This window comes from Ursus maritimus, unplaced genomic scaffold (genome assembly GCF_017311325.1).
Source record: "Ursus maritimus isolate PB19 unplaced genomic scaffold, ASM1731132v1 scaffold_2, whole genome shotgun sequence".
Taxonomy (NCBI): domain Eukaryota; kingdom Metazoa; phylum Chordata; class Mammalia; order Carnivora; family Ursidae; genus Ursus; species Ursus maritimus.
This window is the reverse complement of record NW_024424452.1, coordinates 40363076-40381476: the sequence shown is the minus strand read 5'-3', so window position 1 is coordinate 40381476 and position 18401 is coordinate 40363076. Positions and strand designations below refer to the sequence as shown.

Sequence of the window (18401 nt, the reverse complement as noted above, 5' to 3'; positions counted from 1 at the left end):
CTGGCGCACCCGGCCGCGCCGCGCCGCCACCAGGCCCCGCCCCGCCCCCGCCCCGGGGGCTCCGGGCCAGGCCCCGCCCCAGGGGAGGCCGCGGGCCCGCCCGCCCCGCCCGCTGAGGGCCCGCGCAGCTCGCCACTGCGGCGTTCCGGCTGCGGCGCACGGTGGGAGCCGAGGCCTGGGCAGACCGGCTTGGGGGACGCGCCTCCACGCGACCCGGGCGCCGGACCCCTGCCTTGCAGCTTGGCTGCCCTCCCGCTCACGTCGGCGGCCCGGGTCTCCGGATTGCCAGTCAGACCCCTGGGAAGCGCGGGTGTCGGGAGTGTACGGGCTTTTATTAACCGCGGAGGAGCGGGTGGACAGGACGCCCCTTCACTCCGCGTAGGTGGCGTCGTCGTTGCTATCGCTGTAGGCGGAGGACGAGAGCTCCTCGGGCGGGGTGCAAGCCGGGCACCGCCGCCGCATGTCGTCCCAGCACGGCCGGCAGTACACGGCCGCGCAGTCCGGCGTCGGGCACACGTAGGCCTCGGGCGTCTCGGGTGCCTGGCACACCACGCAGCGCCGGCGCAGCCAGCCGCGCAGCAGCGGGCAGCGGCGGTGCAGGACGTCCGCCAGGCGGTGGCGCTGCCGGGGGCGAGGAGGACAGAGGGCTGCGAGGGGCACTGGACGGCGCCCCGCCTGGCGGTGCCCACGTGCTGGGCGCCCTGGAGGGCCAGGCTGCGGGGGCAGTGGGTGTAGAGAGTGTGCCTCCCCCGCTCGGGGGTGGAGAATAGGGGGTGCGGTTTCCACTACCCCCCCAGCCAGGGGCGGCGAGGCCACCACCTGTTCTTTCCCATAAACCACCCTATCTGGTTCTCACAGTGGGCAGAGAAGGGAGTAATGCGCACAAGATGATCGCTGCTGTGTTCTCCGCTTTACAGGCGAGAAAGGGGAATCTCATAAGGGGTAAGTGAGTTCCCAAGGCGCACAGATAGTAAGCGGTCAAACCTGGCTGGCCCGGGGACCCCTGATTCCACATCAAAGGTCTGGTTCACTATGCTCCCACCCTCTCGCCACACAATTGCCAGGAATTCCTCTCCGCTGCCCACCTTACAAGGGCAGCCTTTGCTCAAGAAACCACAGAGGCCCTCCTGCAAAGACAGAACTCCTGGCCTTGGCCTGCAGAGCCTTCCGCGCTCTGGTCCCTTTCCAGCCTCTGCTCTCACCCCAGCTTGAACTTGACACCTTCTGTGCCAGCCTCTCACACTAGCCCTGGCCCTTGACATTCTCTCTGGGCTCTCAGTCTTTCCACATTCTGTTCCCTTAGCTTGGGACAAATGCTCTTAACTTTCCCACCTGCCTACCAAAATCCAGCTTAGGTCATGACCAGGTCATGGATCACAGTATGCTCGCCTTTTCACACTCATTTAGCCTCGGCGCGTCATGGGCTGGGGGGTCTAGGCACTGGAGGAAAAGCCAAGCAAAGATGGTCTCTCACTTTTACCAGCTCTTTGGGGCTGATTAAGAATGGCTGCCATTCTTTACTTTCTTTTTTTTAAATAATGTTGGGTCCTGTACTAAGAAAATGTAAATGAATTAGCTCGCTCAAAGAAAAACCCCGTAAGATAGGCAGTTATCATCGTTTCTGTTTCAGATGAGAAAACGTGCTTGGAGAGGCGGTCACTTGCCCAGGGTCACACGATGACAACTAGCACGTGCATGGAGCCCACTAGATGCCTACGGCACGAGAGTGAGACCCCCTTGGTCCTTACAACAACCAGATCAGTAGCAGCTCCGTCCGCATTACAGACGGGGAAAACCAGGGCCCAGCGTTTAGTAAGCACTCCAGATCACAGTTGTCATGGCAATAAAGGAGCCAGGACTCAAACCCAGGCCCTCTGGCACCAGCAGCCCGCACCCCACTGCCGCACTGTTGCTGCTGATTACACCAGGCCTCACACATCTGTCCAAGCTCCCTGTCCTTCAGAGGAAAACACGGGTCTGGTGAAGACTGTGGCCAAAGTCACGCAGCTTAATGAGGGAGAGTGGACTGAAACCTGGTTCTTCTGCCTTTGTGCTTTTTCCTTATCCCACGTGGCCCTTCGTGATGCCTTCCGGACCCCCCAGCCCACCCGCCTCCCCGCCTCCCTGCCTCCCCCAAACACGCTGAGCTTCTGGTCTGCAGCCTCTCAGCCAAACCTGTGGCTTGCCTTTGGGCTTTGTTTCTGATGGAGCCCCCTTGCTCTCTTAGCCAGACTGTATCAAATCGGATTCCCCTTTTCTGTCTGCTTCCTGATGGCCCACTGAGTGTCTCCGGCTGGGCTGAATCCTGGGGGACGGAGGTGGACCCAGCCCTGACCCCCAGGAGCTGGATGACCCAGGGCCCTTGGCACGCATCCCATCAGAACTCTCTGAGCTCTGTGGGCCTGGGCCCCTGGGCTGGACGGATTGATGGCAGAGGCCCCTGCCATGGTCCTCACGACGGCAGGACCCACGGGAAGGAGGCCTGGACTTACTGGAGCCTTCTGCAGTCGCGCCCGCCTCAGGATGGCAGCCCTCCTCAGCTGCGTAAAGGCTGCCCTCTTCCTCAGGAGGTCATTGTAGAGGAACAGGGTCCGCTTCTTCTCTCGCTGGGGCCAGGGAGAGGGGGTCTGTGGTAGCGACAGTACGCCCCGCGGCCTGGGTGGGGGGAGCTGGGTGCAGGCCTGTGAGCTTGGGAGGGTGTACCTTGGGGAAGTAGAAGGCGGCGATGACCCTCCGGAGCCGGTAGGCGAAGGCTTGGAGCAGGCAGAGGGGGAGCAGCAGGCCGATGGGGAGCACGGCTCTCACGTACGCGCTGGCGTCTAGGCGCACAGGCTGGGGCAGGCAGGCTGGGGTATGGGAGGGCCTGTCAGGGCTCGGCCAGGGCCCTGCGCTGGGCCGGGGGTGCAGGTTAGGTCTCTGACCACACTGCTGTCCTCCTGCCCTGCCCAGCCCCTGCAGAGTGGCACCGTCCACCCCGTAGCTCCCAGGCTCAGGAGGCTCCGTGCCCGATGTGACACAGACGCGGGGGGTTCCCATCATGGCAGAAAGCTCTGGGGACAGCGCGGCTCTAGGGTGCTGGGACCCTCTGCCCCAAGGCCCCAGCCCCTACGGCCCTCTATCAACTTCTAGCAAGACACTCACGGTCTAGGGGAGGCCAGAGGGGCGCCCAAGGAGCATGGGTGGTTGGAGGGCAAGTCTGACCTGACGTTTCCTGCTCCGATCCCTACAACCCCAGCATGTTGAGCCCCCTCTTGCCATGCTTTGGAAAGACCCCGGCCCCCGCCCTCAGTTCCTGGGCGCAAATTTTCAGCATCGCTCACGCATGTTATTTGATTCCACCACTGTCTCTGAGGACGAGTTCAGGGCTCCAATGGTTTTCCGAAGAAGCCGGGCAAGCATGGAGTCCCCCCCGACTTTCACCTCCAATTTGTGGCTGCCTGAGGCCGTGGGGGTCAGGAAAGGGTTGCTGTTTAGGGGGTGGGGCAGGATGGGGACTGGAGGTTGCGGGGGCGGGGGTCAAGGCATAGAAATCTGCTGCATGGGACCTTCCGTCTGCTCACGGAATGCTAATCCTCCCTGTTGCAGATATAAGGGAGGCTTGGAAACCGAGGCCCCCGGGGGACAGCTGTCAGATTGCAGGGCTGAGATCTGACCCCAAGCAGATCATGGAGGAGCTGGAAGAAGTGGCTGCATGGGGAGGATGGGGGGCTCACTGTGGAAGGAGTACTGCAGGAAGGAGTGGTGGCGGATGGTGTCGAAGATGGAGTAGAGAGCCCAGTCCAGGCCACAGAGCAGCAGCAGCAGGAGCAGAACGGGCAGCGTCTCTGCAAGCTCCCTCACCTGCCCGAGGAGCCGCAGGGGCTGAGTGGGCCATCGTCACCCGCCCTGCATGGGGCCCTCTCTGCTGCCTCTGCCCTCGCCCCGAGAGGCCTGCAGGTAGATGCATGGGCCTGCCCCCATGGCCTCCTCACCACATTTCTCATTTCCGAGGCCTGCACGGAGGGATTGCAGGGGAAGATGACGGTTTTCTCCTCGGCTTTGCGGAGTGCCAGCAACGTCCGCTTGCCCTGGATAGGATGTCCAGCCAGTGAGGGACACCAGGGCCCTCTCCCCTTGCCCCTTTGCCCTCCCGGAGCGTGAAGTCACAAAAGACACGCGGCAGGGCGTCGGTGCGGGCTGTGCCCACTCACCAGCTTCTTCCTGCGCTCATCGATCTGACGGAAGTAGGTGCTGATGTAGATGTTGTCGAAGCGGATGTCACCGTTATAGCTGTCCGTGTAGGAGAAGGACCTGCGCGCGAGGACATCTCCGTGTCCCCCAGCTTCCCCTCACCCACCCCCCACCGCAGGCTTCCTGGGTGTTGGGGAATTCCCCAGACCACCCAGCATGCGCCAAGCGCCATTTGTGCTCTAGGTGGGGACACCCCGCCAGCCGCTGGCCATCTCGTGCAGGGCAGGCACCCACACAGGTGAGGAGACACAGGTGAAAAGGCATGGGGGTGGGGGGGGGGTCACGTGCCTGAGTGGGAGGGGAGGTTTCCCAAGCAAGGATCCGCTGGCGGGATCTTGAGCAGAGGAAACACCAGGAGCAAAGGCACAGAGAGGTGGGAAGCCCCTCAAGGCTGCAGAAGCACCAGCCATTACGAGTGACTCCCACATCCACCTCTCGACCAAGCTGGCAGAACATCTCCTGGAGGTCACTTCAAGCAAAACTCACGCCCCCACCTATATTTCCCTTCTCCCCAACACACCCTCGAATATGGCAGTGTTTTCTGCATACATAAGTGGCTCTCTGTGCAAGTCCCCAAGTCCCACATATGCTTCGGTTTCCTAAGGAAAACATGTTAATTATTGGAGATGTGTTTAAAGCTGCAAGTTGCTTTAAATGAGCTCTGTGACCTGTGAACCCTAAGTTCCAGGGGTTCTGGGACCCTGTACAAGTCCTCATCGAGGCCTCTGACACAGAACAGTCACTGCCAGGCCAGCCCGTGAGCGCCCCCATGTGGAAAGACCGGCGTGTGCCCTGCCTGTCCCGCCCTCGCGCCAGCTCTGCCCCCAGCCAGTGACCTCACCCAGGTTGAAAGCCTGGAAGCGGACTCTGTGCCTCCTTCCTTCCCTCCCCGAGCTGGCTTTGAGACCTGCTGCACCTTTCCCCTTCCTGCCTCCATCTCAGGCCGGCTTCCTGCCACGCCCTGCTCCGCCAGGCGCCCTAACCTCTGACCCACCTGGGCCTCCCAGCCTCCAGCCCGCAGGGCTTTGCAGACTCTTCTGGCCATGCCTGCGTCAGCCCAGTCCTTCAGCCCAGCCTCTGCCCTACTCAGCCCACAGAAGCCTTGATCCCTGCCCAAGAGAACACCTTTCCTCTTCTTGACCATGGCTTCCCATCTGCAGCCTTTTGAAACTCACGTATGGCCCTTGCAGGGGCCCGTCCTCAGCTCCCACCCCTGTCTTGGGAGCCAGGCCATCTCACAGCCCTCAAACCGCCATGCCCCTTGGGCGCCCCTCTGGCCGCCCCTAGACCGCGAGCGTCTCGAGCGCGGGAAGAGAGCTGCTTCACTCTGTCTTCCCGCGGGGCCCTCAGCACACACACAACCGCTCGCTCACCTGCCCTACAGACAGAGCAGGAGCCCCCCCACCCCGCCGACCCGCAGCCCTTGCCTAGCCCCTGCCCATCTCGGGCATTTGGGGGTGGGGACAGGAAACAGAGGGTCCAGAGGTCAGCAGGGGAACAGAGCGAGGCTGGGGCAGCCCAGCTGGACGCCAGGCTGGGTGGGGTTGAGGACTTTGGTCCAAACGGAGGGAAAGTGGCTGCCAAGGCAGCAGGCGGCAGAAAATGAAAGCAGGGCTGGATGGCGGAGACGGGCAAAGTCAGAGCCAAGGGGAGTGCGCAGGGCGGGGGAACCATCAGAAGTCGGAGCTGAAAGGAAAAGAAGTCGGCGCTGGGATAAAGGCCGAAGGAGGCAGATAAATGAAGCCCGCTCTCTTTCAAGGTGGCGAGCACAGGACACGCATCTTCCACAGCGAGGCATCTCCTTCACTTCAACAACCCACATTCCGGCTCGGGGGTTTGGGCTGGGCTGCCAGCTGGCCAGGGTGGGGCCCCACCCCAGGGAGGAAGGGGCTGGGGGCTTGGGGGCGGCAAGGCTCACGCGCGGAGGACCAGCAGGAAGGTGCAGGAGAACAGCACATGCAGCAGCCCCAGGGCCCACTCCAGGCGGGCCTCCTGGTGGCGGACATAGTCCCGCAGCTCGGTGCTCACATGCTCCCAGCTCCTGTTCAGGCCCAGCACGGCTGCCTGCTTCTCTTCCTGGTGGAGGTTACAGGTGCAGACGCGGCCCTTCTTGGCGTCTCTGCCCTGGCGCCCCACTCCTGTCCCCCAGCTCTTCCCAGGACCTTCGGGACCCCCGTGTGGAGAGACAGAGTGCGGCTGGGCGCCTCACCCTCCTCCTCGAGGTCCTGCTCCCCTGCGACGCCCGTCTGGGTTGACATTCCCTCTTACCTGGCTGGCCCAGAGTCAGGTCCCTGCCCCCTACAGGCTTGGCACTGCCCCTCTCCCTGTCCCCCGGCACCAGTACCATTCCTTCCGTGTCCCCCTCCGTCCTCCCTGTGCCCTCCTCCCACTCCCTTGCTCCCCCCAGCCCATCCACCCCTGCCTCCTACCTTGAGCTCAATAGTGGCCGAAAAGTCCCCCTCCAGGTCATGAATGGACTGGTTGAGGGAGTCATACGTCTGCCCAAAGTTGCCTTCCACGGGGATCCGTCTGCGGCACCACACCTCCATCGCTGCCAGAGTGGGGGGGCAGGTCAGGGGCCTGTGCCCGCCTCCCGCCTCCCTTCCTATCCCTGCCCCCCCCCCCCATCTGCCTCTCTGCCCATGACCTCCTTCCACGCTGAGGCTTTCCCCTATCTGCGCTCCATGAATCCCATGTCCCGGGAATAAGGCCTGATTGTCCCTCATTTTTCTCACCTGTTTGTAACCATGCCAACTACTAATAATGATAGCAACGTTTATGAGAAAATGCCTTTGTGTGCCAGCTGTTACTTGCTTCACATGTATTCCTGCCTTAAATCCTCAGAACCCCCTAATGGGATAAGTACTATTATTAGGCCCGTCTCTCAGATGGAGACGGAACCAGGCCTGCTGTAGACCTTAGCTGGGGGTAGAGCCTGCTGGGGGAGGGGCTGGGCTCTCGTGCCCCCGAGCCCTGCCCACCTGGTGGCTTTCCTGCCCCGCCCGCGACGCCCTAGCAGCCTCCCCGGACTGCGCTCCTGGCCCCCGTGCCCCGCCCCCCATCGCCTGCCGACCCTTGGCAATGCCACAGAAGAACTTGAACGTCATGGGCAAGCAGACCAGGTGTTTGAGCAGTGGGACCCAGATGCGCTGCAGGCACTGCTCGTGCTTCCGCTCAAACCAGCGGCGGCAGCTGAGGATGCCCTGGTCCACCACGTCTGCGGAAGGGCAGGGGCAGGTGAGGCCGGCTGGCCTGGAGCCCCCGCCCCAGCCTGCACCCCGTACCCCCCGCCCCCCCGCCCCAGCCTGCACCCCGTGCCCCCCGCCCCCCTGCCCCAGCCTGCACCCGTGCCCCCCGCCCCTCACAGGAGCAGCGCAGCTTGGTCTTCAGCTCATACATCTTCTGCGTAGAGAGACGGCGCTTGGGAGGTCGGGCTCCGTGGGTCTCCGCACCGCGGGCTGTGCCCTCGGAGCCCGTGGTGTTCTCGAGCGTGAAGCCAGTGTCACTGTTCACCTGGGCATCCAGATCCTCGAAGGACTTGGAGATGTTCTGAGTCTTGGCTTTCAGTGACTCTTTGCTGCCCTGGGGTTGGGGGGTGAGGAAGGAGCACTTGGGGGGATAGCAGAGGAGCCTGTCTTGCCCCTTTGGCCGAGCTCTGGGCTCTTCCCTCAGGCCAGGCGGAGCCCAGGCCCCGAGACAGCCTCTCACCCCGTGCTGCAATGTTCAGTCCTGGGGAACCCCCCACCCCCACCCTGCAACCTGTTGCCTCCGCTCTGCCCCCACCCAGCTCCCAGCTCCTCCGCCAGCCTCCATCTCAGATCCCCGCTAGTGACAGAAGGTTCCCCAGGCCCTGGGACTTCATTTAACCTCCCAGACCACTATGCCATCTCCAAGGCCCCAGTCCCGGTGTCCCCGATGTCAGCCCGTCTCCCCAGCTCCTCAACTCTCCAATTCTCCCACACTCCCAGCCTCCAGTCCTCCACAGCCCAATTCCGCAGTCCCCTGGGCCTCCAGGCTTCCTGAGTCCTCAAGGCCACGGCCCCCGATTTCCTGACATTCTAGTTCAGCGGCCCAGAGTACCGACTACCCAGGTGTTTGGAAATGGGGGGTGCAGGTCCCGTGACTGGGGGCGGGGGCTTTCCCGGCATCTAGTGCCCAGGGCACGACCCGCAATGTCTGAGGACCGTCCAGCAAAAAACGCCAGTGGTGCCCCGTTGGGAAACTGAGTCCAGGGTCCCAGCTCCCAGCTCGTCACGCCGGCCCCCCGGGGAGAGGGGCGCAGGCCCTGGCGCACAGGGTCCTGACCAGCAGGTCCTTGAACACTGCCCGCAGTGGGGCCGTGGAGACGCGCCAGGCCGCCCGGGTGTTGTTGACCTGCAGCTCCACAGTGCAGCCCAGCGACGCGATGACCTCGTTCAGGTTGTAGCGCAGGTTGGCCGCGGGTCCTGGGGGAAGACGCCCAGCGGGTCTCCCTCCGGAGCTAGCCGCTTTCCGAAGGCCCCCTTTGCTCCCGCTGTGCATACGGTGACCACCTTCCAGAACCACGGGGCCCCGAAGCCCGGGAGAGGGCAGCCCATTCCTCTCCTGATTGTTTTTACCCGTGTGCAGTAAGGAGGCCCAGAGATGTGGAGGAACTCTCTCGGGGCACACAGCAAACTGGAGCACTTGGGATTACACTCCCATTCTTTCCCCTTCACCCGCCTGGGTCTCATCGGTGGCCCACCCAGGACCCTGTGTCAGTCACAAACTGGTCCCCGGGGACACACGCTCACCCTCGTAGATGGCAGCCAAGGCATATCCCAGCACGAAGAGCCGGCCCTCTTTGCCCAGCGTCTTGGGTACGAGCAGGAGGCTGGCACAGCGGATGTCCGGGGAGGTCCCCCAGCCCACGGCCCCCAAGCCTGTCAGGAGAGACCAGCAGCCGGTGAGTGCGCTGCCTGACCTACCAGGCTGCGCAGGGCACCCGCCCCCAGCTTCTTTCCGGAACCATCGCCGTACTGCCTTTGCCCCGTGTTCCACTCCGGTAGGCCTTCGAGGCCACGCACGCATGTGCTTCTTGCATAGCCATTTACGGAGTTCAGCTGTGCGGCAGCTCTGCAGGGGTGCGGAGGGGCGCCAGAGGTCCAGGAGCCCTGGCCAGTGACTGAGTGTGTGTGCGTGTGTGTTCGGGAAGGGGGGCTGAGTGTGTGCGCACGCGTTGTGTGTTCGGGAAGAGGGAAGCACTGCTCTTCTCCAGGCTGGCTTCGCACGCACCCCAGGTGCTGATGGGCCAGGGAGTGCAAGAGATTTTGGGAACCAGTCGCTGGTGCTCAGAGCCGCCTCCCTTCCCCATGCTCTGACCCCATCCCACTCACCATCTCCGTCCCTAATTTTAGCCTTAATCATGGACCTCCTGGTGTGTGTTAGCAGTTTCACGGGTGTCTCCCTGTGGTCTCCGCAAGGAGACAGAGAGCTCCTTGGAGCTTGTAAGGCAGGGAGAGAGACAGCGAGTAAACAGATGACTACAGCCCCAAGTGCTAAGTGCACAAGGGAGGCGCTTCTCCGGGGCTGTGGGAGCTCGGCGGCCGGGCGGGAGCGCGGGCGTGTCTGTGGGGAGGGTGGGGCTGGGAAGGCTGGACGAAGCGGCTGACGGCTGACGTGTTGGCTGGGGCTGGAAGATGAGTAAAGTGTAGTTAGGAGGCAGGACGGCCTTCCAGGCCAAAGGGACAGCATAGCTGGGCAGGAACCCGGCAGCTTCCTGCGGGATGGAGCGCTTGCCTTCGCCAAAGCAAAGTCCCTCCGCTTCTTCCTTCCATCTCTCTGGCCCTGCGGGGTCCCCGTAGCCTCTCATGGGGGCTGACTGGTCCCCTGCTTCCCCTCTGTACTCAGGTTTTCACAAAGCAGCCAGAGTGACCTTGTAAACACATCCTTCTGACCCTGTCCCTTCTCTGCTTCAAACCAGCCACGGACTTTCCACCACAGTTGGGATCCAATCCAACCTCCCTTAGCATGGTCCACGGACCCCGTGATGGGGCCCCTGCCTAGCTTCTGCGGGGCCACTAGCCCTTCGCCTCCCACCCCCCCAGGCCCGTGGCCGGCCCTGGAATCTGCCTCATTCTGGAAGCTCATTCTGCCTCTGCCAGGAACGCTGCTCTTCACCTGGCTGGCTTCACCTGGTCCTACAGGTTTGCTGTGAGCCCTGTCTGGTGCCACCCGACGGGTGTCTGCCTCCTTCCTTGCTAACACAACTTGAGTTTCGTTCCAGGCCAACCGCCTGTCCCTGCCCCAGCCCCTGGGGGTAAATCTGGCTCTGTCTCACCCAGTCACGGTATAACAGGACATCAAAAGGGGTTTGTTCCGTGGTCTTGGCCTTCTGGCCCGGACTCAAGCTAAGGCAGTTGGCAAGTAGTTGCCCTACTTTCTACGGAGAGCCCTGCGGGGCTGCAGGCACCCTCTCTGGGCTCACCAGCAGGGCAAAACTAGTCTCTGGCCCTGTACCAACCAGTATACACAAAGACAAGACCAGAAATTGGAATTTTCTGGAAGAGAAGCAGTTGGAGTAGGCAGACATGGGAGGCGAGTGTGAGGAGAGGACGGGTGCTACTTCCAGGCCAAGTGAGAGACCTCCTGGACCGGCAGAGGCAGAAGCAGAGGGGCCTCCTGCTGGGCGCAGCACCCAGAGGCCACCGCTGGGCGGCCACCGGAGCCCAGAGTGGGGGGCGAGGTCAGGGCGGTGCTGGCAGGGCCTCTGGGAGGGCGGGGGGACATGACCTGGGATCCTTGCTTGCTTCTCAGCATGGCAGGGTTTTCTACTCTTGCAGCCTGGCAGCCCTTTACACGAGGCCCCCACCCCAGTGCCGCCTCCAAGAAGCCTTCCCTGACTACCAGCCCCTTTCCCCTTCGCCCCCAGCTTCCTCTCATCATGCCCACTTGTCACCATCAGAAATGCTCTTGTTCCTTTCTTGTCCTTTTCTGCCAAACTGTCTCCACTGGGGGCCCCTCGACCCTGTTCACTGCTGAAAGCCCCAAGGCGGCTCAGTGAGTGCTGAATGAACGAACGAAGGAGTGAATGAATGAATGAACAGACTCTATCAGGAGGAGCAAGCGGCAAGGTCAGAGAGGTCAGGAGACATGGCGCTGGGGTCTGACGGCTCCCGTGGGTCACATGGAGTCCTTCCGGCTTGGGGGGAGGGCCCTAGAGCACAAGGACTGGGTTTTCTTCCATAGATCGGGGCCTCTTCTCCCTGGATCTCCCCTCAAAGCCCAAGAGGAGGCTGGGGCCGGGAGGGTTCTTGGGTACAGAAGAAACAAGATCAGACCTCTCCTGGGCACCTAGGACTGTCTAGGCCTGCTCCACAGGCCTCCCGAGTGTCCCCATCCTCGGCCAGCGCTCACCCACCAGGCTGTACAACGCCACCATCTTCTCGTCTTCGTAGATGTCCATAGGGTTCACCAGGAGCTGAAAGAGACCTGAGGGTGCAGGGTCAAGCCGAAGGCCCAAGACGGGTCCCACCCCGACTTCTGCCCCACACTCACCCATGGCCAGGAGCCCTCCAGTGCCTGCCCCCAGCAGGACAGCGGTGACGGGAAATGTGCCGGGCTGGCGCTGCAGGAACCGGCCACAGGGGGCAGGCAGCCCCCAGCTCAGGAGCCTGTGCACTGCTGGGGGGCAAACACAGTGGGGCCAGCTTCTGGCTGCGACGTGCTTCCTTAGGGTCAGGGGCTTGCAGGGGGAGAGGCTGGGGGACCCTGGGGACCCAGGGCAGATGTGAGGGAGAGAAGAGGAAGGGGCTTGGCTAGAGGGGGCACTGGGGAGTGGGTGCTGGGGGACCCACGACGGGGGGAGGCTTGGGGTCCGAGGGGACAGACTGGATGAGAGGCCCTGAGGGGCTGGGCAGCCTTGGGAAAGGGCGGGGTCTCTGTGACTGACTCACTGGTGTGGGGGAGCTTCCTTCTTTGCCCCGTTGCTCCATCCTGATGAAGTGTGGTGGCCATGAGTCTGCTTTGGGGACCCTCTCTTGTCCCACAGTTGTCCTCAAGGATGTCCTTGGGTGCAAAGGTCTGCTTCTGTCCCCTCTGCTGCCCCCACAGCCTGGGTGAGGTCTGTCTTTTGCTCTCTGTGCTCTGAGACTTGGGAAAGAAGCTTAGAGGCGAGTCCCCCTCTCCAGTCCCGCAGCCGGTCAGGCACTCCGAGACGGATACAATGCAAGCCTCTGGAACCTTAGAATGTGGTGAGAAATTCCAGGACCCTGGCAGGGCCACAGAACCTGGTGGGCATCTCCTGGAGACGGGCCGACATCGGGTCTGAGCAGCCGCGCCCAGAGTCACGAAGGACACCATGCAGCCCTCGGGGGCAGCGGAGTCCAGCATGGCGCGGGCGGTGGTCTGCAGCCTGGGGGGGTTCAGCCTGGGCTTGTCCCTGGCCACGGCCTACGGGCTCCTGGAGCTGCTGGTGGAAGGACACAGCCCCTGGGGCTGCCTGGTGGGCACCCTCACTCTGGCCGCCTCCCTTAGCCTGGGCATGGGGTTCTCGCGCCAGGTCCGGGTCACTGTCTTCCTGCTGTTGCCCCAGGCCTTCTCCAGTGAGCGCGGGGTACCGGGGGTGGGGCGGGCCAGGGGGGTCTCGGGGTTTGAGGGAAATATTCTGGAAGCTTCTGTGAGAGGCCTGCAGACGCCCGTCGTTGTGTGTGCGAGGCCGTGGTCCTGTCCCGAAGCAGCTGTCTCCCCCAGAGCAGGGCCGGACGCTGCTGTTGGTGGCGGCCTTCGGGCTGGTGCTCCAGGGACCCTGTGCCAACGCGCTGCACAACTTCACCCGGGCCAGTGAGGCCGTGGCCTGTGGGGCCGAGCTGGCCTTGAATCAGACCGCCGCAGTGTTGGAGCGGGCCAAGCAGCCCCTTGTCAGTAAGGCCCCCACGGCCCCCTGGCGTGTGTGCTCGGCAGCCCTCCCTGCTGCCGGCCCCGGACCCTCGCCGCCAAGCGCCCAGTTAGACCCCCTACCCTTGCTCACTGGTCCACCCGCTGCAGACCACCTCCCAAATCCCCCAGGCCGCAGCCTCCTCTCCACTCCCTACGGAGAGCGGGGAGCGGTGGGGACGGCCAGCCCCACAGCGCCTCTGCCTCCACCCCTCAGGTGCCCTGAACAAGATTAAAGCCATCGCCCAGAAGGCTAAAGAGGTGGCTGACCGGGTCCGCAAGTTTTTTCGGTCAATCATGGACGGCGTGAAGCACGTGGGTCAGCACATTCAGCATGGCGGGGGTGGTTTTCTTTGGGGGGGGGTTCAAAATTCACCCCGCCTCTTCACCCCTGCTCCGTCTGGGACTGGGGCCCCTCCTGGGTGCTGACTAGTCCCCGCTGGATACAGCACAGCCAGGCCCCTGACCATAGGCCTCTCCCGCTCTTGGTGCTGCCCCGGGTTCCCCACGCCTGGGGATGCGGGGGGGGGAGGGGCTCCAGGCCCGGTTACCAGCCCCCAGCTCTCCCCAGCCAGGGCCCTGCGGAACGTGTGGTTCTGGCTCCTGCATATCGGCGACGTGTGCAACGCGGAACTGGGCAACCCTTACCTCAAGTGCGCGCGGGTGTTCGAGGAGGCCAAGGACAGCTGCATGAAGGTCATACCGCAGGCCTACCACCTGTGCTACGTGCTCATGCCCTTCAAGCTCGTGCTCTGCGGACTGGCCAGCGGTGAGAGGGCGGGGAGCCCACACGTGCGCAGTCGTTCGCAGGGCCCGACCCGCTATGGGCCGGTGGGGGAGACGGAGGACCCCGTGTGCGGGGTGGGGTAATAGGGAGAAGCCGGAAGGTTTGGAGCTGGTGCAGAAGTCGGTAGGAAGAGCGAGAAGCCAGAAGACCCCGGAGGCAGCAGGGATCACGTGTCTTCGCCACTCCTGATGCTTAGTCTCCGGGTCCCAGTGGTCCAGGTGTTCTGCGTCATCCCCAAGTACGTCCAGCCCTTCCTGCGCAAGACCCTTGGCACCCGTGAGTGGCCCCCTCCCAGCCCTGCAGCGGGGGGTGCTCCTGGGCAGTGTCCCCTCACCAGGCCTGGAGTGCTCCCAGTCCTGAGTGAGAGTGCGGGAGCCAGAGGAGAGGTGCTGGGAAGGGACCCAGGAAAGCGAGGCCCAGCCAGGGGAAGGTGCCTCAGCAAAAGCTGGGCATTAGAGCGGGGGCGGGGAGAGGACCAGGGCCTCCTGCCCCGCCCCCTGCGCCCCCGGCCCGGGGCAAGGCACTGAGATGGATGGTTACAGAGGTGGGGCCGTGGTGCCAGGCCTGCGGTGGTGGCAGCATGCACCGTGGGGGCTCTGTCCCCTCCTTCTCAGGGGGGTCCCTTTGTGAGCTGTGCCCGGGCCTCCCCCTCCTAACTCTTCCGGCTCCCCACTCCCCTGCACCTGCTGGCCCCAGCTGTGAGGAACTTAATTAACCGGGTGCGTGGGGAGTTCGAGTTCAACGTGACAGCCGCCCACCACTTCTCCGTGGACCTCAACGCCTCTCGGAGCCTGTCCCAGGTGGCCCTGGACCTCCAGGAAGCCGTGGGCATGAAGCTGCACCGTGTGCAAGAGGCCCGGGCTCTGATGGGCTACACCACGCCTCTGCTGCTCTCACTCCTCTACCTCCAGTGAGGGGCTGGGGGTGCCGGCGGGGGGCTGGGGCTGCAAGGCGCCAGCTCACTCCCATGGCCTCCCGGGAGGCCGGAGCTGGGGGCAGGGGTGGGGGCTGGGGAGCTGGGGGCAGGGGTGGTGCCCTGCGGAGTCAGTGTGGTCTGGGGCGCTAAGGGTCCTCACGTGTACCCCACCAGAGCTCTGTTCTACCGGTACCGTTACCTGAACTGGGTCAGTTACGACAACGTGTACATCACCAGCCGATTCCTGCACATGGAGGCCGTCCGCGCGGCGGCGGGGCTGCCCACGGTGCTGCCACTCAGCGCCCACGAGGCCAGACACTACATCCAGCCAGGTGAGGGCCCCGGGGACCGGACAGAGACAGGGATGGAGGCCAGGGCCTCCCCTCCCCCGCAGCCCTGACCCTGGGCCCAGCACTGTCTCTGGGGAGTCCTCAGTCCAAAAGGGGAAAGGAGAGCGCCTCCCTGTACACAGACAGAAGGGCAGATGATGCTTCCGGGAGCCCTGGACATTCCGACAGAGGGAGCAGAGGCGGGGAGCGGATGCCAACCAAGGGAAGTGGGGCTTTGGGGGTGAGGCCAGGAGTGTAACGTGCTGACACATAGCCATGGCCTGGGGGGCTGGGCCAGCCATGCCCAGGAGGTAGGGCTCCTCTGGCCTCAGAGCCCCTTCCCACCCTCGCCCAGAGGCCCGCACAGCTGCCAGGCCAGATGCACAAACAGGCCCCGGCGTGGAATGGAGGGCACTGCCCCGGGGGGATGGGGGAGCACTCTCCTCACCCCCCACCCCCCACCCCTGCGCAGGCTCCGTGTACCTGTCCCGGTGGGAGCAGATCTTTTACGTCCTGGCAATCTCCGACCTCATCCGGCACCTGCTCCTCGCACTGCTGCTGGTCTTCCTGGACTACGCTGTGTTCTGGGTGCTCGACCTGGCCCGGTACCAGCTGCAGGGGGAGATGGTGGCCCGCAGTGAGTGCCCGCAGGCCCCCCGCTGCAGCCCCCTTGGCCGGCATCCTCCCCATCCTCCCGGGTCCTGGGGGATCGCCTGGCTGTCCCAAGTCACCTTACCCATCAGTCCCGATTTTGCCCCCGCCAACTCTCTGCTCAGCCTGGGGACCTCTGTGTCCGCCTCCCGGTTACACCATACAGAGGAGTTAAACACACAGGGTGTGGAGGCAGACTGGCTCAATCCCAGCGGTGCCCTCTGCGAGGGGAGGACCTCGGGCCTGTTCCTGACCCCCCAGGGCTTCAGGCTCCTCATCTGAGCTGGGATGCTGGCCGCAGCAGCTCAGGTCGCTCTGAGGGCCACATGACAGCATGTGTGGGAGTGCCTGGTAGGCCACTGCCAGCCTGCCTACACCACAGAATGCGGTTAATCTAATCCTAGGCCCACAGGCCCACAGAAGAAGTTTAAAAATGCCCAACACGATCATAACGCACTCAGTCCGGTGCCTGCTACACACGGCCCCGGACACATCGGCAGATGCTCGAAAACGAATGCTTCTGGGCAGTCGTGGAGGCAGGCATGGCCTCGCAGATCATCAAGGCCGTCTCAGATGGGGTTCTGGGGGCCAGGGGGCCCTGGCTGGGGGCCGGGGGCCATCTTTACGAGCTGCCCTGTCCCCACCGCCACCCTCCGGCACGCGTGGCCTTCCTGCCGCCCCGTCACGGCCCCTCACAGAGTGCCCTTATGCCAGGCCCAGTGTTGGTATCCATCACGGTGGAAGGCACTGGCTACGCAGGGAAGATTTACCGCGACCTGGTGTCGGCATTTGATGTCCTGCAGCAAAGCAACATCAGTATCCTGTCCCAGCGCTGCCTCCTGCGCCCCTCGGAGCCCGACAGCACCGGCTATGTCGTCATCGGTACCAGCCTTGCCCCTGAGGGCACCGGGGGCACAGACTCCGTTCAGGGTGGGAGGGGCGCCAGCCGGCGAGGGGCGGTGTGGCTGGCACCTTGCGCCCACAGACGGCGGCTCACGGCACCTGCTGGGCCCCCAGGCATGATGTACGGTCTGTGCTTCTGCGTCACGCTGCTCGGCAGCTATGTCAGTAGGCTGCGACGGGTCATCTGTGCCGCCTACTACCCTTCGTGGGAGCAGGTGAGCGTCCACGGCCGGCCGCCGCCCCCTCTCGCCCAGGCGCTAAGCGCGTGGCTGTCTGTCTTGGTCTCGGGGAGCTCAGAGTCCTCACGAGCGCCAGTCCTCTCTCCGCTGGCTGAACTCCCGCACAGCACGTCCCCTGCACCGTGCTCTCCGGGCCCCAGGTGGGGCTGAGAGAAACGGCGCTTCTCGGGGCAGCGTTTGCTGAGAAGGAGCTTGCCCCAAGTTTTGTTAAGAGCATGGGGGGTGGGGTGCGTGCTGGCAGGTTGAGGTGTGAATGGAAACTCAGGGTCGTGCGCCCATTCACGAATCCTTCACTGAGCGTCTCGTGTAGGCCAGTCACTGCGCTGGCCCCTGGACGCCAGGATGAAGCAAACAGTCCGGGGCCAGACAGGCTTTTAACAGGGCATCGCAATTAAAAGGTGTTTTTATGAAGGAACGAATAAAGTGCTATGAACACGCAGAGGAGAGAATAGGTCACTCCACCTACAGGAGCCCAGGGGCTTCCCAAAGGGAGGGGCATTTGAGCCAAGCCTAGAGGGATCCATAGGAGTGGACAGAAGGCAAAGGCAGGGAGTGGGGATGGGTGCAGAGGGCATTCCGGGGAGAGGAGACGGGATCGAGGGGGATCGCAGCCCCGATCTCCCCCCACCAGGAGAGGACCCTCTACCTCTACAACCTACTTCTGAGCCGCCGAACCAGCCTGCCGGCCGCTCTGCAGCGAGCAGCGAGGCGGCGGGCAGCTGACCAGGGCCACACGAGTGGCCTCCAGGTGCTGGCCAGGCGGTGAGCCCACTGTCCTCCCTTACAGAAGTGGGGCAAGAGGGGACAGAAAAAGAGCTAGAGGTCAGAATGGATCACTGTCCTTCCTAAGTGTCCAGAGGTTTGGCCGAAGAGGGTGCCCATTCCATGCAATCCACGTACTGAGAGGGAGAGTTAGGGCTGAGAATTCTGGGGGGTGGGGAGTGAAGGGGGAGGCGGGCAGGACACAGAGGTTGCTCCTACAGGCACAGGGACGGAGGTCAGGCTGCAGCAAGGCCTGCCCCCGCCGCAGGGTGGTGTTGGGTGTGGGGTCCGCTGGCGGGGTGGCCGGCTCAGCGTCTGGACCCCCGCCCCAGGTGCCCCTGTCTGGGTCCTGTTGTCAGCCACTTCTGGAAGCTCCAGGACTACTGTCTGGGCTGCGGGCAGCCCCACGACCAGGAGGACACGGAGAACTTTGTGTCCTGCAGTACCCCGGGCTGCCGAGGTAAGACCCCTGGGGGGTGTGCTCTCCCTGCAGGGACTCCCCCCAGTTGCGTGTGCGTGTGACAGTCAGCTGTGGTCCTTCCTCTGTGGACTTCCGGAACTCACCTTTTGGGCCCCTCCCTTCATTACTTCCTTCATTACTTCACTGCATGTTCTCACGTACAGAGAACCGTGAGGAGCTCATTTTCCCCATGTTTGCCTCAGTTCTCCTGGTGGTGACAATTGGTTCACAA

General features: G+C 63.6%; 2 protein-coding genes across 3 annotated transcripts; one reads left to right on the top strand and one right to left on the bottom strand.

The window, feature by feature from the left end:
- Nucleotides 1-311: 311 nt before the first annotated feature.
- DCST1 (DC-STAMP domain containing 1) lies at nucleotides 312-12973 on the bottom strand. Of its 2 annotated transcripts, XM_040635740.1 has the most exons (16): nucleotides 12144-12973; nucleotides 11746-11871; nucleotides 11605-11679; nucleotides 9003-9131; nucleotides 8536-8675; nucleotides 7596-7812; nucleotides 7304-7447; nucleotides 6660-6781; nucleotides 6149-6306; nucleotides 4191-4290; nucleotides 3972-4067; nucleotides 3714-3840; nucleotides 3321-3437; nucleotides 2704-2846; nucleotides 2493-2606; nucleotides 312-621 (listed from the first exon to the last, which is right to left on the bottom strand). In XM_040635740.1, the coding sequence occupies exons 1-16, from the start codon at nucleotides 12577-12579 to the stop codon at nucleotides 370-372; spliced, it is 2496 nt and encodes an 831-aa protein (XP_040491674.1). In that variant the 5' UTR covers nucleotides 12580-12973; the 3' UTR covers nucleotides 312-369. The 2 variants fall into 2 exon arrangements, with proteins under 2 accessions (XP_040491674.1, XP_040491673.1); XM_040635739.1 differs by having other exon boundaries at nucleotides 11605-11871.
- LOC121103911 lies at nucleotides 575-2236 on the top strand. Its single transcript, XM_040635741.1, has 2 exons — nucleotides 575-942; nucleotides 1631-2236. The coding sequence occupies exons 1-2, from the start codon at nucleotides 888-890 to the stop codon at nucleotides 2203-2205; spliced, it is 630 nt and encodes a 209-aa protein (XP_040491675.1). The 5' UTR covers nucleotides 575-887; the 3' UTR covers nucleotides 2206-2236.
- Nucleotides 12974-18401: the final 5428 nt, after the last annotated feature.

What these genes read in the sequence shown, in the direction of transcription:
- LOC121103911 (XM_040635741.1), top strand. Translation starts at nt 888, where the DNA reads ATGATCGCTGCTGTGTTCTCCGCTTTACAGGCGAGAAAGGGGAATCTC. An exon ending in AAAGGGGAATCTCATAAGGG is followed by an intron (nt 943 to 1,630) that starts GTAAGTGAGTTC and finishes TTTCTGTTTCAG; the next exon opens with ATGAGAAAACGTGCTTGGAG.
- DCST1 (XM_040635739.1), bottom strand. Translation starts at nt 12,579, where the DNA reads ATGCTGGACTCCGCTGCCCCCGAGGGCTGCATGGTGTCCTTCGTGACT. An exon ending in CCTCGGAAATGAGAAATGTG is followed by an intron (nt 3,841 to 3,971) that starts GTGAGGAGGCCA and finishes CTCCTCGGGCAG; the next exon opens with GTGAGGGAGCTTGCAGAGAC. An exon ending in CGCGACTGCAGAAGGCTCCA is followed by an intron (nt 622 to 2,492) that starts GTAAGTCCAGGC and finishes CGCCCCCGGCAG; the next exon opens with CGCCACCGCCTGGCGGACGT.